This window comes from Drosophila kikkawai, chromosome 3R (assembly GCF_030179895.1).
Source record: "Drosophila kikkawai strain 14028-0561.14 chromosome 3R, DkikHiC1v2, whole genome shotgun sequence".
Taxonomy (NCBI): Eukaryota; Metazoa; Arthropoda; class Insecta; order Diptera; family Drosophilidae; genus Drosophila; species Drosophila kikkawai.
The window spans coordinates 4325382-4343284 of record NC_091731.1 but is presented as its reverse complement, the minus strand read 5'-3'; the positions used below and the strand labels follow the sequence as shown (position 1 = coordinate 4343284).

The window sequence follows — 17903 nt, the reverse complement described above, 5'->3', positions numbered from 1 at the left end:
AGTCTATAAGTGGACTCGATTCCCCGCATGTAAGACTTTTTCCCAGCCGCCTCAGCCCACACTGGTGCCGCATACAGCAATTGGGCGGTGATGACGCTGGTCAGCAGCCTCCTTGTGCTCTGCTTGGGTCCCCTGGTGTTAAGCAGCATCCGGGAAAGTGCTCCAACAGTCCCGCTGGCCTTCTTTTGGGCGTACTGTAGGTGTTCCTTGAAAGACATCCTTGTATCGAGGAGGACACCCAGGTATTTGATGGCCCTCTGGGATTTTATCGCCGTCCCTCCGACCAGGACCTCCGCCGTTACGATCTTTTTCCTACTCGAAATCAAGACTGCCTCCGTCTTGTGCGCCGCTAACTCCAGGCCGGCGTTCGAGAGCCACGCCTCGATCGCTTTGATCGCACCATTCGCGTTTTCCTCCGCAGCCGCCCGCTCCTTCGCGACTACTACCACAGCTATATCGTCAGCGAAGCCAACGATCTGGGTGTCTCTTGGCATCGGGAGTCGTAGAACCCCATCGTACATGGTATTCCAGAGCAAGGGTCCCAACACGGAGCCCTAAGGGACTCCGGCTGAGACTTCATATGCTCTGGAACCCACATCCGTGTCCACAATGAGCACCCTCTCGCTGAAATAGCTCCTCGCTATCTCCATTAGGTACCCTGGGATGTTCAGGGCGGCGAGGGACTCCAGCGTCCGATTCCAGTCGGCAGTGTTAAAGGCGTTCCTTATGTCCAGCGTTATCACTAGGCAGTAATTTTTGGAGCCGCCTTTCCACCTCGTTCCCGCGATCGCCGTTTCCGCTATCTCCTTCACCATCTCGATCGCGTCCAGAGTTGACCTCCCCTTCCTAAAGCCAAACTGGCTAGGAGAGAGGCCCCCTGCCCTCTCGATGGCGGCATTTAACCTTGCTGCTATCACCTTCTCGAACACCTTGCCAGTGGTGTCGGTAAGGCAGATAGGCCTGTAGGAGGATGGCTCCCCCGGCGGTTTGCCTGGCTTAGCCAGCAATAAGAGCTTTTGCTTCTTCCATCTCTCCGGAAGGTGCCCTCCTGGAGGCATATGGCGTATAGGGTGGCGAACTCCTTTGGGTGAAGCGCGATAGCCAGCTTCAGGGCCCTGTTGGGTACTGCGTCCGGCCCAGGCGCCTTTTTGGGGCGAACGCTCCTTCCCGTCCGGATCACCTCGCCCTCGGAGACCTCACAGTCGACGTTGGGGTGGCGCTCCGCACTGGACTGCGTCAACACCACCGGGGCTCCCCTCGGGAACAGTGCCTGCACCAAAGACAATAGAGCTATAAGATAAATAACGCCATACGATTTTTTTGCACACGATTTTTTCGTGCTGGCTTTTGAACTGGCTCCAGGCTCTCTTAAATTTTGTTCAAAAGCCAGCGAAGAGAGCGCTCTAGAGCCAGCCGTTCTCTTGTACGCATTCAGCGACGCCGTCGGGTGTTTGTGTGCAAACGGGCCTCAGAAGGCCAATTTCGCAAATAAATTTATTTTTTATTTTAACATCTCTTTAATTTTATATACTTATTGATTTATAAATGAATTTTTTATAATGTATGAATCATAATAATATATTGTTAATTTATTAGTCAATTGAATTAGATAATTGTAAATACATATGTAATTATGAATGTATTTAAATCAATTATTTGTATTATTTTGCATATTTATTTAATAATAAAATTATAAAATATACATAAAGATGAAAATAAAATTTAGTTAACTGATTTTCTGGATTGAACTTGTATACAAATACAATCTATATTCGAGATCAGCTGTTTTTGCTGCCGCTACTATCGCACAGTAGCGCCTTTTCTCATTTAGCGTTGCAAAAATCATATATTTTGAACCAAATAAGATAACCTAATAATTTGAACGGACAGATAATTGTTGTAAAATATATATATGTACTGCATAATAATAAAAAAAATATGCTAACTGTAGCGCTCACGGTTTTGTGGCGGTTACACTTAGAATTTAAAAAAAAAATTTAATTGATTTTATTACAGATTCTCAATCTTTGAGAAATGTTCTGTCAAATAAGTATGGTTAAAATCGTTTTTGCGAACATGACTTTTTCGATTTTTGCAAAGCTATTTGTTCGAGAGGCGCTACTGTGCATCGCCTCCTAACAAGCGGTCGCCAGCACAAAACATAAAAATTTGATTTTTTGGTGCTTGCGCGCTGGCGCACACATATTCTCGCACACATACGCGCTTGCGTGTTCTTGTGTTTACTCATACAAGCAAACGCATTCTATTTTTAGAACGCGATTGTCGTTGCCATCAAAAATGCAGCCTCATATTGCAAAACGAATGTATGGTCGTAAGGCATCTTGTTAAATCTATTGTCTTTGCCTGCACTATGGAGTCCAGGGCTTCCGGGTCCGAAGGAGCCGTGCTGCCTGCTTTCAGCCCTTTGACCACCAATCTGTAGGCACCGCCCCAGGGGTCGTTTTCCGCCTCGTCGCAGAGCCGCAGAAAGCACTCTCTCTTTGCCTCCCTTATGGCCAATTTTAGGGCCCTCCTGGCCGACTTGTAGGCTTCGCTGCACTCGACCAGTCGAGAGGAGCCACGTGCACGGGTCATTTGCCTCCGAGCATGGAGGCACTTGGACCGGAGATCGGCTATCTCGTCGCTCCACCAGAACGTTGGCCTTTGATTCCTCCGACATGTCCCTCTCAGCCGCATGCTCTGGTCGCAGGCATGCTCCAGGGCTGCTGCGATCTGGTTTGCAGCCTCGTTGGCTTCACCCAGCGCCTCGGCTGACAAGCCGTCCAGCGCGTTGGCGAATGCCTGGGTGCGCAGCGTGTCCGGCCGGTAGGCTCTCCTGGGCCGCGGCAGTGTGCGTGTGTTCCCCTCCGGCGCACCCACGGTGCATAGGATCGCCTCGTGGTCGCTCCCGGTGTAAGCGTCGCTGACTTCCCAGTTAGCGTCGTGGGAAATTGCGCTGCTCACGAAGGTCAGGTCGATTATTGAGGCGGCTCCTGCTCTGGCAAACGTGTGCCTCATCCCGTCGCTGAGGAGGACTACGTCCGTCGAGGCAAATGCCTCCATCACCGCGCGTCCCCTGGCGTTAGTGGAGACGGATCCCCACTCGAGGGCCCAGGCGTTGAAATCGCCTCCGACTACAACCTTTGCCCTGCCACGCATGTCGCTGCATAGGTTGTCTAAGATCCTGCTGAATGCATCCAGCGGGAGACTGGGGGCCAAATAGCAGCTGTAAATGCAGAAGCCGCTGACTTCCGCCCGCACAAACCCATCGGCTGAAAGGATGTTGGACATCCGCCGCTGTCCGTCGCCATAGAGCCAAAGGGCCGCCTTGCCGGAGCGGTCCTTCGCCCATGCTCCTCCCTCCCTCGCCTTATATGGTTCGCTAAGTATGGCGACGTCCGCCGCTACCTCGCTCACCGTCTGCAGAAGCAGGTCCTGCGCCGCTCTGCAGTGATTCAAGTTAATTTGGATCAACTGCATGCAGGCATACGGTTCCCTTTCCCTCTGTTCGAGGCTGGGCAGCCCGTGCCGCCTGCCTGGTGCCTCGTCTCCTTGCTACCAGCCGCCTTGCACAGTAAACACGATGGCTCCTTGGAACAATCGGCCGCCTTGTGTCCCATCTCTCCGCATTTGATGCAACAGACGCTCCTATCCACCGGGTTCTTGCAGTGGATCGCAATGTGCCCGGTTTCCAGGCACCTGAAGCACCTCGGTGGGCCGGTTCTTTCGCGGATCCTACAGGTTGACCATCCGATTCGCACCTCTCCGCGCTGAAGGACTGCCTTGCCCAATGGGACGGGCAGGCTGACCACCGCCAGCTGCGTCTCTGCGCGGCCACTGCGCATGCTCCGGACTCTCACCCGTTCTGCCTCGAAGTTGAACTGGCCGGCAATAGCGGCGCAGACCTCCTTCTTCGAGGTGATGGAGTCGATGTTCCGTACCTCCAGAACCAGCACTTTTGTGTCCTCCGTCGACGCACGCACAGTCGCGGAGTCCCCGAGCACCCTCTCGATGCTCTCCTTCATCTCCTCGGCGCTCTCAGCACTCCCTTTTGCCACCTCTAGGAGCAGGTTGCCGTTGTTGGTGCGCCGAACCTTTGAGACGCAGGCGCCCAGGTCCGACAACTGCTTGTCGTCCCTCCTGGTCACCATGGCTAGTACCTCGCTGTAAGACTTTCCGTTTGCTTGCACGATGACAGCATCGGGTCGTCCACGGCGCGCTGCCCTCGGCTTCTTGGCGACTACCCTCCATTCACCGGTGGGCTTTGCGGGGTTCTCGAGGATCCGGGTGGCGGTGTGTGCCTCCGCGGGCTCTGCGTGGGCTCCTTGAGTCTTTTTTCGGGGCTTCCTGGGCCCCTTCTCACTTCCCTGCTGCGTTGCGCCGGCTGGTTTAGGGGCAGGCACAGGCGCCGGTAGTTCCGGCCAGTTTGGCTGACTAAGCCTACGCCAGGGCTCTGTTTGGGCTGTAGCCTCCTTCTTCCCGACGGTCGCTGTCTGCTGCTCCTTGTCGGCGCTGCGTGTGCTCTGGGCGCATTTTGGGCACAGACTGGTCCCGACGTCGCACTCCTGCCTTTCTTTGTTACCCGCGGCTGCCGCTCTGCTCGCCGCCAGAATGCTCGCATGTAGCGCCTTCATTTTGGCAAACAGCTCCCTCGTGGAGACGGTTATGTGGCGCGTCGTCTTATCCATCATCTTCGTGGAGACTTCCTGCAGCAGCTTTCCCAGCTCCTGGAGATCCTGCAGGCTGGCTGCCTCCTCTGACGCCTTGCTCTTCTTGGCCGGCGTAGTTCTTTGCGAGCTGGTCGGGCTCGCAGGATCCCGCGTCCTCTTGGGGGCGGCGTAGAGCTTGACCCAGGGCTCCGCCCATCTTCTAGGGGTTCCAGCGCTGTGGGCGTTCGGGAGACCTTGCCGCTCCTCCTGAAGGCCTCTGCTTCATCCCCTTCCCTCTCTTGGCGGGGCGTCCTCGCTAGAGTCGAGCCACACGCAAAGGGATCTTCATCGTTCTCCATGGCCGGCTTGTCGGTCCGCGCAGGGCTCCCACGCTGGCCAAGGATTTCCCCTTGGCTATGCGACGGGGGTTATACCGCCCCTTCTCGGTCCCCGACGTCCCTTGCTCGGGACACCGCTTACGCGGGGGATCGGATTTTGGTCGGCTCCGTGACCTTTTCCCGCCAGCCGACTGCGCAGCCGTGCACGGCCTCAGGGAAATAAACTTTGTTTATTAAAATAAGTAAACAAACGATTTATTTATGCGCGCCAATGTTTTTTAAAAGATAATAGGGCGGGAAAGCTTAGCAACGCGCGTTTTCCAACACTGGTAATGCTTGTGCTGTTAAGCGCGGCTGTAAGAAGCTCCTCCACTGGCGTTTAACAACACTAGGATCGTAGAGCGATCAGCTGTGTTTACGTTTGGAAAGAAAACGCGGGGAAAAGCGGCTTGTGGAAGGTGTGAGGAAGAAAGTAAAGTGAGAGCGGAAAAGCGTTTGTGCGGAGGAGAGGCGAGAAGACACCCCCTCCCCTTACCTCGGGTCCCTCCTGTGGGTCAAGTGCCCAGGTTGGTTTGGCAACCGGTGAAGACTGCGGGGGCCGACCCAGGAGCAGTACCAGGTACGTACCAGGGTACTAGGAGCCTCGCACTACACTTTGAATACTTTTCAGGCTATATACACGACGGCACCGCCCGAAGAAAGGATTATCAGACGGAGCGCGGTCAGAAACACAACCTCAACGTATCACTGGTATCCATTAACCAATTTGTCTTTTAGTGTAGCTGCTTATCGGTGGCTCTTCTCTTTCCTTTTCTTGTCACTTTTATTTCGCGCAATGCATGATATAATTTTTCTCTCTTTAATTTATTTATTTATTTATTTATTTATTTATTAAGAATAGCAAATATCTGCCATTTTGAATCCATATCCTTACCTCAGACCGGATAAGGAGTGTTTTTTAATGATATGCTCCGACTCACATCAGGTGGTCAGAGGCAAGGATAGGTGTCTTAAAATATTATTTTTGTTAAAGTCTAATGACATTTCAAAATATAAAAGAGAGTACATGTCGTTGTAAAGCGAACATAAAACGCGAAAAGGATCGTGTGCCTCGAAATTAGTTTTACAAATATCCAAAGCTATAGGCCGAAAGTAACGTGATGGCCTAGAAGGAACTGAAAAGCGTATTTGCTTAAGAAGATTACTGGAAAAAATATATCCATTTATTAATTTATGCAGGAACATCACGCCATGGCAGGTACGACGATCCTTAAGAGAGGGCAGGTCCAGAAGGCGTAGTCTGTCGGCATACGGAGGAAGGTGGCGATGAGGGTCCCAGTCTAAACCCCGAAGAGCGAACAAAAGGAATTGTTTCTGTACCGATTCGATAAGATCCTGATACTTTGCATATTGAGGGGACCATACGCACGAACAATATTCGAGTATGGGCCGAACCAGGGATATATATAAAAGTTTTGTAGTGTAGGGATCATCGAATTCCTTAGACCATCGTTTTACGAAAGCAAAAACTCCCTTTGCTTTACCAACAATTATACCGATGTGATCGGTGAAGCTCAAGTTGTGGGTAAATAGAACACCAAGATCCGTTACAGAGTGGATACGTTCAAGAACACTCGTGCCTAAGGAATAGTTAGCCTGGAAACAATTTCTGCGGTAAAACGACATGTATTTACATTTGGAGTTGTTGAGAAACAATAAATTGTGAGTGCACCAGGACATCATGTTGTTTAAATCAGCTTGCAAGAGCTGAGCAGAGTCAGGATTCACAAGAGGCAAACATAGTTTTACGTCATCAGCATACATCAAGACGTAAGAGTGGAGAATAACTTGGGGCAGATCATTTATAAAAATGCCAAATAGAAGAGGACCGAGGTGGCTCCCTTGAGGAACGCCAGAAGTCACGTGAACAAGGTTTGAGAATGAACCCTTGAATGCAACTCTTTGAGTACGGTTCGACAAATATGTAGAAATCCACTTGATCAACGTAACCGGAAAACCCAACAGACAAAGTTTCTTCAGCAGTAATTGATGATTCACCGAATCGAAAGCTTTGCTGAAATCTGTAAAGATAACATCGGTTTGGGTGTTATTTTTAAATGCGTTTCTAATGACAGCAACAAACTCAAGGAGATTTGTAGACGTTGATTTACGTTTCATGAAGCCATGCTGTGAGGGGGACATTATTGAGCTACATTGGTGCTGAAGCTGAGTAGTAATTAGAAATTCGAATAATTTGGGAATCGCACTAAGTTTTGCAATACCTCTATAGTGCTCAATATTAGATTTACTGCCCTTTTTGTGAAGCGGAATGATAAACGATTCTTTCCAAACTTTGGGGAAAAACGAATGCTGAAGTGATAACTGAAAAAGTCTAGACAATGGTCTACATAATGAGCTGGCACAATTTCTCAGAACACAGCTAGGTACAAGATCTGGACCAGAGGAAAAGGAAAGTTTGATTGTTCTAAGATTATGAAGAACATCATCTTCGCTGATTACAGGCATAAAAATGCAATTGGAATGCGGGAGTGGAAAAGAATACTCTGAGTTATTATCGAAATTAGTTTGTGAGTATGTAGTCTGGAAGAACTTTGCGAACAGGTTCGCGATATCAGGCTCATTGGAAGCGGAGGCATTATCGAAATGAAGACATGAAGGAAATTGTTGAGATTTCCGTTTCGAGTTTACAAAAGCGTAAAATTGCTTCGGGTTAGCCTGAAACTCAATTTTGCACCGATTTAAGTGGTTTCTGTAGCATTCAGAATTGTGTGCTAGGAAATTTGTACGAGCAGTTAAATATCTCGAATGGTCGACTTGAAGACCAGATTTGCTATACTTTTTAAACAGTCTGGATTTCAGATTTTTTAGATATGAAAGCCGACGAGAAAACCAAGGGGGCTTATGAGAAACTTCTGGTGAGGGAAATGAAGGGACATACATGTCGAAAACTGAGTACATTATTTCATAGAAACGCTTAACAATGTCTGAGGGATCCTCTGTGGAGTTCAAGAAAGTCCAATCCGTTAAGGATAAGTGGTGGTTCATTTCTGTAAACTTAGCTTTTCGAAAGCAACGAAACGTTGCAGGCTCAGCTTCCGGACACAATAATAATGGTGTGGAGGCTTCGAGGGTTAACTCCAAAGTGGGATGATAAGCGTCCTCAGGACTAGAAAGAGGGTCAATTCTAGTGACGTAGGCATTGGCAAACTCAGAGACAAAGATGAGGTCTAAGACGTTATTACTGCAGTTTCTAACAAAATTTAATTGTCCCAATGAATGGTCAATGAGACCATGAATTAAATCGTGGGGTGAGGTGGGAACAAGAACATTTGAATCAGGTAAGGGCATCCAGGAAATGGAGGGTAGATTAAAATCACCCGTGACGATAAGGTGGTCATTAATACCAAGGGAAGAATGAATTTCTTGAATTAAGGATAAATGCTGCATATAAATATCAGTGTCAGACCTAGGTGGAATATACGAGCATGAAACGTAGATAGAATAATCGTAAACCTGGATGCGAACCGCCACAAACTCTATATCAGTGTCAGTTTTAGAAATGATATTGGAAACCAGATCGGATTTAACCGCAATGAGAACACCACCGCCTGTCCGTATAGGACGATCACGTCTAAAGATGGCATAGTTCCCTGAAAAAATCTCAGAGTCAGACACAGAGGAGTTGAGCCATGTTTCTGTAAAGACAATAACATTGGCATCGAAAGAGACACTATTGACGTGCAGCCTACTGAGCTTGCCAAGTAAACTACGAACATTCTGATAGTGAAGAACAAAAGAGTCTATTGGTTTTTTGGAGGCCTAGTTGAGGGAGTTTGAGGCCCGCGAGCACGAGGAGTACTTTTGTGTTCGAATTCATGAACAATTGCATGCTTAGGCCACACAGAAGGATCAAGAGCCTTAGAAAATAGTTGGTCAGAAATTGTAATTTTAAACGAAGATATATCACGTCTTTCCTTAAAATTGAATTTGGAGACACTAAATTCAGTAACAGAAACATTCAATTTGCTGCTCAAGTGGGTCTTAACGTCGCCCTCAGAAGCATCTGGATTGAGGCGGGAAACAAATATCTGTTTTTTCGGAGCAACACCAGCCAAAGGCACCGGTCCGCGTTTGGCAACGCCAGAAATTGTCGACTGTTGGGGGCCGCTTCTGGTAACGGCCGGCACCGAGATAGTGACCACCGGGGGAGCCACTGGGTTGGGATTTGACACCACCGACGCGTCGTTGATGGCAGCAGCACGCGACGTGGATGCCTGATCGGTGTAGACAGGCTGCTGAACCGGGAGCATGGTGGCTTCGCCCCCTCCGAGAATGGGGACTGGTGCAGCAACTTCAGCAGAGGCAGCAGCGTGCAACGTGGACGCCTGGACAACATTGACAGGCTGCTGATCCAACGGCCTGACAAGATCTTCAACCATAGAAGTTGTGATCGATGATGCATCATCACCAGAGCCGTTATCCACGGCTGCAGGCTTGGCACGTGGGGTGAACTGCATAAGGGGGCATTCAGGGTCTGGAAGAGATAAGAACTTTTCAGACAGGTTGCTCTTGTTTTTGTTTACGGGGTCACTTAGCAGTTTAAGCGACTTGAAATGGTGTTCCGCCTTCTGGAAGCGAGTTGACAACTCCTTAAAGCCGGCCGCCAACGACTGAAACTCCAGGTGAGTCTGCCTCATGAAGACCCGCATATCGGATTTGATATGCAGGCAGCTCGGGCACGTCCAGTCCAATCCAGGATTTTCGCGAATGCGGTCGGTGATACGCGATCCATTTTGCCCCAGATCGGCGCATCCAATGTGGGCGATATTATCACAAAGCCAGCAGTAGACAGTGACATGCCGCGAAGAAATTTTTTGGCCGTTCGGGCACTTAGGGAAACAACACGTAGCCATTATTGGAATAAAAAAATACTTTATCCAAGTAAATTACGAATTGGATTAATTTATTTGCGCGACGAGATGGCCGATCAAAACAAATTAGATCGGCATTGCCGGGAGCAAGAAAGGGAACGAGGATAGCTTAGAGGGGAACGGAAGATAGCGGAGTTTTAACCTAGCTCATTGGCTTAAGTAATTTTTCAAATTAGTTAATTTTTTTCCACTGCCTCTGGTTTTCTTTAGATTTTAATTTACACAAAAAAAATGATCTCGGCTTCTACGGCCAAATCCAAATCCGTCGCTGCGCTCGCTGCCGCGCTTAAAGCCGAACTGGCGCTTTCGGGAGAGGCGATAAGGAACGACTGGCGGAACTGAAGAAGACGACAAACAATGATGTGGAGCGGCCGACAGTGGCTTCTCCAGCTGGTGGACCCTAGTTTAGGGTAATGTTCGGCGTCCACTAACAGCTCCGAAAATTTTCCGGGGGCTCGCCTGCAAACATAATTTCCCCAATAATGTGAGCACTAACTGACCCCTGAGGCTGGTTAAACTCACCCAATTATTTAAGACACAATTTTAGAAAATAAAACACGGATAAATCCGCGCACACTTTGCCTTTTATTTGGCTCCAAAGAAAATTATGTAGATAGAGTATCTCTCTGAGAGTTTGCTTAATAGGAGCGATACTCTTACCACTTTTTGCCCTAGCAACGACCTTTGCGTGCTTTCTCTTAGCCCCATCCTCGAGTCAGATTTATTTAAGCCTACTTTTAGGCATATCTGAAAGTATCTACATGTAGCATTCTACAACTCTCCCCCACCAAAATCACACTTTATTGGCTTGCTAAGCCACTAAAGGGGGATACATCCGTTCCTAGGCACATACCTTATTGCCGGATATCTTTGGCATGGAACTTTCCAATAACTCGGCCCAGCAAGTCTTCTAGCTCATAGTATGCCTGGCCTAGTTTTCGCTTCACTCGAGCCTTCACAAAAGCTGGAGCCAGCTTGGCGTTATATCCTCGGCCAAAGTTGCTCTGCTGAAAATTTCGTCTGAACACTTCCTGACCCGGACTAAATGAAACCTCCCGACTGCGCAAGTTATAGCTTCACTCATTCCGAGCATGCTGATCCCTCATAGCTTCGGTAACCGAATTACGCAACAAATCGAAGGAATCTTCCCTAGAAAACTCTACCCACCTATGGTCTAACAATTCGAGCTCTCCTAGCAGTTGATAGGTATTGCCATGCGTAGTCATATGCTGGCCAAAGGCTAACCTATACGGGCTAGTTTTGATCGCACTATGTACTGACGAACGCAGGGAGCAGGCAATATGGCTTAAATTCTCATCCCAATTAGTCTGATCAGGACGCACGTATGCCTTAATGGCTGATAAAATTGACCTATTCACGCGTTCCGAGGCGTTTCCCTGGGGTGAATAAGCCGCTGTAAAGGCATTCTGCACGCCATATTTATCTAATAGAGCCTTAAATCTGTGGGCTTTAAACTGCACCCCATTGTCCGATACTAACACTTCCGGTGTGCCGAAACAGTGAAACAATTCTGTCTCTATATAAGGGATTATGGCGTCTGCTGTAAATTTTTTTACTGCCTTAATAAAGGGAAGTTTGGAGAAATGGTCTAATATCACAAATATGACAATGTTACCCGAGCGACTCCGAGGATACGGCCCCAAAAAATCTATATAGATCTTTTGAAAGAAGCGTTCAGTTTCTTTCGTCCTCCCAAGCGGAGGTCTCAGTGGCTGATTCGGATATTTCGTGCACTTGCAAACCTCACATTTGCCTATATGCTCTGTAACACAGTTTAGTAACTTTGGCCAATAGTAATACCTTCTGAGCCGTTCTGTGGTTTTATTGATTCCATTATGAGCAGCCAGAGGGTGCTCATGAGCCCACCGCAGAGCTTCGGGAATCATATCGGCCGGAAGCCATAACTTCCAACATACGTCATCTGCCACCTTATCGACTGCTGCATGTTCTGACCGCCGATATACACCTAAACCCACAACTTTCAAATCCGAGATCTTGTCCTGGTTTTCATTGACTTTCTTCCTAAGCGCGGCGTATTCATCGGATTGAAAATGATCCGAAGATAACTCCAAACCTGTTTCCGCTGCCAATTCAGCAAGGTCACCGGAAAAGATTCGGGACAAGGCGTCAGGCACTACATTTTTGCTGCCCTTCCTATGCTGGATGTCAAAGGTAAACCCTTGCAGTTTTAGGGCCCAGCGCGCCAGCCTACTGCTGAGGTCGGTTTGCGACATTAGCCACTTAAGGGACGCGTGATCAGTTATTACCGTGAATTCCTGACCTTCGACATATGCCCTAAACTTTTTTATGCTTAAAATCGCTGCTAAGCATTCCCGCTCGGTCACAGAGTAAGCTTGCTGACATTTATTTAGTTTCCGAGACATATATGCGATGGGTACCTCATTGCCTACCGCATCGCGCTGCATGAGTACTCCTCCTACTCCAGTATCGCTGGCATCACAATGCAAAAAGAAAGGTGATTTGAAATCGGGTGTGTGCAACACTGGAGCCTTGCACATGGCGGATTTAAGGGCGACAAAGGCCTGCTGGGCTGCTTCTGTCCAAACGAAATGTCGCTTTTGCTTTACACAATCTGTCAAAGCGGAAGCTATGGCGGCATAATTTTTTATAAATTTGTGATACCAGCCTGTCAAAGCGCCTAAGCTGCTTTAATGACTGCGGCACTGGATATTCCTCAATGGCTTGGATCTTTTCGGCATCCATGGCGATCGTTCCATGCCCCACAATATGTCCCAGATAATGCACTTCGGCAACGCAAAACTTGCTTTTCTGCAAATTTACGGTCAAATTAGCCTCGATCAGCTTATCAGCGATTAGGGCTAACACTTCCATATGCCTAGCAAATGTTGCAGAAATGATAAGAAAGTCGAGATAAATAAATACCTCATTTCTAATATTTTTTTCAGTTCAAAAACCAGCGAAATGATATAAAAACAAGAAAGGAAGCTAACTTCGGCACGCCGAAGTTTTTATACCCTTGCAGATTGGTTTCGATGTTTATATTATAGATTTAAATGCTGAAAACACTCACAAAACAGAGTTTCATTACATTTTACCTATACTTATTATGTTTACAGTTTGACAGTTACAGTTTTATATTCCCAGCTTTACATATTTTATACATTTGCCGATCGCTTCTATGGCAGCTATATGATATAGTTGTCCGATTTTTATAAAATTTATACCAAAATTCTAGAATAATAAAAAAAGCTTATAACTTAAAGTAGATGAAAATACGTTGAAAAACAACGAAGTTATATTTTTTTTCGATTAATTTCCCGATCGTTCCTATGGCAGCTATAAGATATAGTCGTCCGATTTTCATAAAATTTTTACCAAAATTCTTAAATAATATAGAGTGGCCATATCTAAAAAATTGTGCAAAAATGTTGAAAAACAGCAAAGTTATAATTTTTTTTCTAAAAATATATCGAACATTTGTATGGCAGCTATATGATATAGTCGTCCGATCCGGCCCGTTCCGACATATATAGCAGTGAGAGCATATAGAAGACTATATGCAAAGTTTCATTCAGATAGCTTTAAAACTGAGAGACTAGTTTGCGTAGAAACAGACAGACGGACAGATGGACAGACGGACAGACGGACAGACGGACAGACGGACAGACGGACAGACGGACATGGCTAGATCGACTCGGCTGTTGATGCTGATCAAGAATATATATACTTTATAGGGTCGGAAACGTCTCCTTCACTGCGTTGCAAACTTCTGACTGAAATTATAATACCCTGCAAGGGTATAATAAAATTCTCATTGTGAGACCATACTGTCAATGAGCTGGCTAATACATTTTTCAATTACAATTTTCTTCATTAAACCCGTATTTTGTTATCGAGTATCTAGTATATATTATGTAGATCTATCGATTATCGCGGCAATGAAGTAACTATAGTCGTCTTGCTCGCACTTGTGTAAAACGCTATAGCGCTGTCAAATCTTTAATGAAGTCTCTAATTAATGCGCCTGTGTCATATGGCTATAAGCAGCGATCTCTGAGAGAGAGAGAGTAACCTGCTCTCTCCGAGAGCGTAGCCCAACAATAGTGTGACCAGATCATAATAACATTAACTGGCCTGCTATAAGTTGGGGCGAGATAAAGTTCGCCGGGTCAAATCCCAACTCAAATCAGATTACAATCAAAATTCAGATCGGATAGTGCACATATGTTGAAAAACAGCTAAGTTATAATTTTTTTTCTAAAAATTTATCGAACATTTGTATGGCAGCTATATGATATAGTCGTCCGATCCGGCCCGTTCCGACATATATAGCAGTGAGAGCATATAGAAGACTATATGCAAAGTTTCATTTAGATAGCTTTAAAACTGAGGGACTAGTTTGCGTAGAAACAGACAGACAGACAGACAGACAGACGGACAGACGGACAGACGGACAGACGGACAGACGGACAGACGGACAGACGGACAGACAGACAGACAGACGGACAGACGGACATGGCTAGATCGACTCGGCTGTTGATGCTGATCAAGAATATATATACTTTATAGGGTCGGAAAGGTCTCCTTCACTGCGTTGCAAACTTCTGACTGAAATTATAATACCCTGCAAGGGTATAAAAAGAATAACGTAACCGTGGGCGCCCCATGCAGGAGCTATTTGAGTCACGCTACAGGGAAAGGAAAAAAACCCTAAAGGTGGCCATTAGAGCAAGCAAGAGAGAGTGCTTTCAGCTGCTGTGCGACGAGGCGGACCAGGAACCTTTTGGATCTGCCTACAAGCTCGTCATGGGTAAGCTCAACAGACAGCCAACCCCAGCAGGCCAGGAACAGCTTGGAGCGATAATCTCCACCCTCTTCCCTACACAGCCGCCTCTTATGCCACCCAGAATAGCGGCGGGCGAAGCTATCATCATCAGCGAAAAGGAAGTCCTGAGCGCGGTGGCTAGAAGCAAAGTATCCAAGGCCCAGGGACCAGATGGCATCCCAAACGCGGCACTGCACGCCATAATCAGGGCAAACACGAGCCTATTCACAGAGCTGTACAACAAATGCATCTGCGAACTTACCTTCCCGAGAGTCTGGAAACAGCAAAGATTCGTGCTTATCCCGAAGCCAGGTAAACTGAATGACGATCATTGCTCATACCGACCCCTCTGTATGCTAAACACATTGGGGAAGATATTTGAGCGCATCATAAGCAGCAGACTGGAGAGGGAAATCGAAGAACGCGGAGCATTCTCGGGCCACCATCACGGGTTCCAAAAGAAGAGAAGCACAATCGACGCGATCCGAGAAGTGACCCAACTTGCTGCAAATGCTATTGAAGGCGAAAGATGGCAGGGTGGCTGTAAGCAATACTGCCTTATATGCACCCTCGACGTCAAAAACGCATTTCATTCGGCAAACTGGAGCCTAGCCCTGCAGGCATTGCAGCACGCCGGCATATCTGGATACCTGATTAAGCTAATAGCCGACTATTTCAAGGACCGAGTTCTATTATATGAATCGGATACCGGCAACCAACAGCACCTAGTCACTGGAGGCGTACCGCAAGGCTTAGTTCTTGGTCACGGTGGAGAAGCACCTTACCGAAGTGTCTACGAAATGCAGCCGCGCCATCGACACATTGATGTCCTGGCTTGCAGACAACGGGCTCTCGTTGGCCGAACACAAAATGGAAGCAGCGCTCATAAGCAGCAGAAAAATAGTAGAGAAGGTAGGCTTCAGGGTCGGCTCGACTACCATCGAGTCCACCCCGGTGATCAAGTACCTGTGAGTCATGATCGACCACAGTCTGAACTTTAAGACCCACCTGGAAAACGCCGCGGCCAAAGCATCCAAAAATACCGCTGCCATCTCGAGGATGATGGCCAACAACCGTGGCCCCAAGCAGCATAGCAGGCGACTGATGGCGACAGTGGTGTTTTCGACCATCCTGTATGCCACGCCAATATGGGCTGAAGCCATTAAGGCCGTTAGCTACAGCCGGCAATGCAAGTCTATTTACAGACGCTGTGCACTGCGAATCTCCAGTTGTTTTTGCACGGTCTCGGAAGAGGCGGCGCTACTGGTACCAATCGAACTTCTGGCAGAGGAGCGCAGGACCGGAAACTCAGGCAGCAGAACCCAACGGAGCGACACTATCGCACGGTGGCAAGTGAGATGGGACAACGCGAGCACAGGCTCTGGCCTGATACCCTGGATCCAGTGACGCACCGGGCAGTTGGATTTTCACACCTTGCAGATCAAACTGGCCATGATTTAAGGCGTACCTGCACAGGTTCAAGCACGAAGCCAATTCATACTGCGACTATTGCAGGAGCGTCGTTTTCGAGGATGCGGAGCATGTCTTTTTTGCGTGCCCCCTATTCTCGGCAGAACGAGCTGCGCTGGAAGCAGCCACGAATCGTCGCCTTACACTCGATAATCTAATCGGATGTTGTAACGGCGCCTGAAGCACTTTTGGTCTGTTTAGGTACTTTGGCCTAAAAGTATGCACTTAAGTATAGCAGTGATTAGAGCGTTGCCAATTATTGCACTCCGGCTGCAACTGCATCGGAGCAATCGATATTGATCAGCTGGATCAGGGTCGCAATCAAAAGCTCAGCTCTGGCACCGCGGCCAACTTCACCGGTCTATATCCGGAATCCGGCCATGTTCTTTTTTCTGTGAGTGCCGAAGCGGCCACACGCGATTTATTCGAGTGCGGTTTAAAGTAAAGTGCATCCGATATCAACGTCATTGCAGCTGCACCACGAGGAAGATTTTGTTTATTGTTTTGTTGCCAAAGTTGGCAGAAAGGCTAGGTAAGCATGAAGTGCCACCAATTGTTGGCATAATTCTGACGGCATTTTTTTTGCAACCACTCGGTTTAGGGAGTGACCAGCGGAGCACCCCCTTTCAGCGTAGTGGACGAGACAGCGGAGCACCCCTTCTGCGAACGACATCGGAGGAGGAACATATTACGCCGTTCTAGCGGCAGCAACGCCCGCCGTTCCGAGGCTGCCAATTTCCCGGCCGGCCAGCGGAGCACCCCTACCCTCGCAGGCAGCGAAGGGTCATCCATCTCCACCGAGCGGAGACATCGCCCAGTGAAGCGCAGCAACAAGATCGGCGGCTAGAGAAGCCGCGCTTTCTTCTCGGTCAAGCGAAGCCAACTTCTCCGTCAAGCGGATCCAACTTCTTCGTCCAGCGGAGCACCACTCCGCTAAGCGGAGCATCGTCATCGAAAATTTAATTTAACCCCGGTGTAGAAGCCACAACCGCCGAGGATCAGCCAATAAATAGTGCTGGCGGTGAATGAGTGGACTGTATTATGTATTTTCTTAGTTTTGTAAGTTTTATTAATGATTTAGCGGGTTTACAAAATTATAAGCGGGTTGCGGGCGGTAAGCGGTTGCGTCACTGTACAAAGCTTGATAAGCGATTTTGCGAGCGGTTGCGGTCAAGTATACAGAAGCAATAGAACTGGTGAAGAACAGCGTGCAGAAAAACATAAAATGCAAAAGATCGCGTGATGCGCTAATGCATAGACAAAGCTGCATTTTCGGCTATGCGTGTGAGCTTTTAAGCTTTCATAAAGTAAACAATACAGTGATGCGCAATTAACTATTTGCAATTATATTAAATTAAGAACAAGTAAAGAAGCAATGAAAATTACCTATCTATTTCTCAACATACCGGCCCCCCTGAACGACTGTTCAGTTCAAAGGAAGCACAGCAATTTTCGTAATAGGCCGCTTGTAGGTTCCTCTAGCGGTTTTCACTGTGACGACACGGACCCTCTGATCCTGGCCAGGATGCACCTCTACGACTCATCCCAACAACCACTTGATTTGGCTCCTTCAGCACAACCAGGGTGTCCATGGCAATATCCTGAGCTTCTTTTTGCCATTTCGTGCGAGCTTGAAGTGTGTTGAGATACTCTAAATTCCAGCGTT

The 17903-nt window shown here is 47.8% G+C and overlaps 1 protein-coding gene across 1 annotated transcript; it reads right to left on the bottom strand.

The window, feature by feature from the left end:
• Positions 1–554: 554 nt before the first annotated feature.
• On the bottom strand, positions 555–9717 carry LOC138928690 (uncharacterized). Its single transcript, XM_070286187.1, has 6 exons — positions 9600–9717; positions 9386–9542; positions 3574–4884; positions 2371–3445; positions 1080–1270; positions 555–960 (listed from the first exon to the last, which is right to left on the bottom strand). The coding sequence occupies exons 1-6, from the start codon at positions 9715–9717 to the stop codon at positions 555–557; spliced, it is 3258 nt and encodes a 1085-aa protein (XP_070142288.1).
• Positions 9718–17903: the final 8186 nt, after the last annotated feature.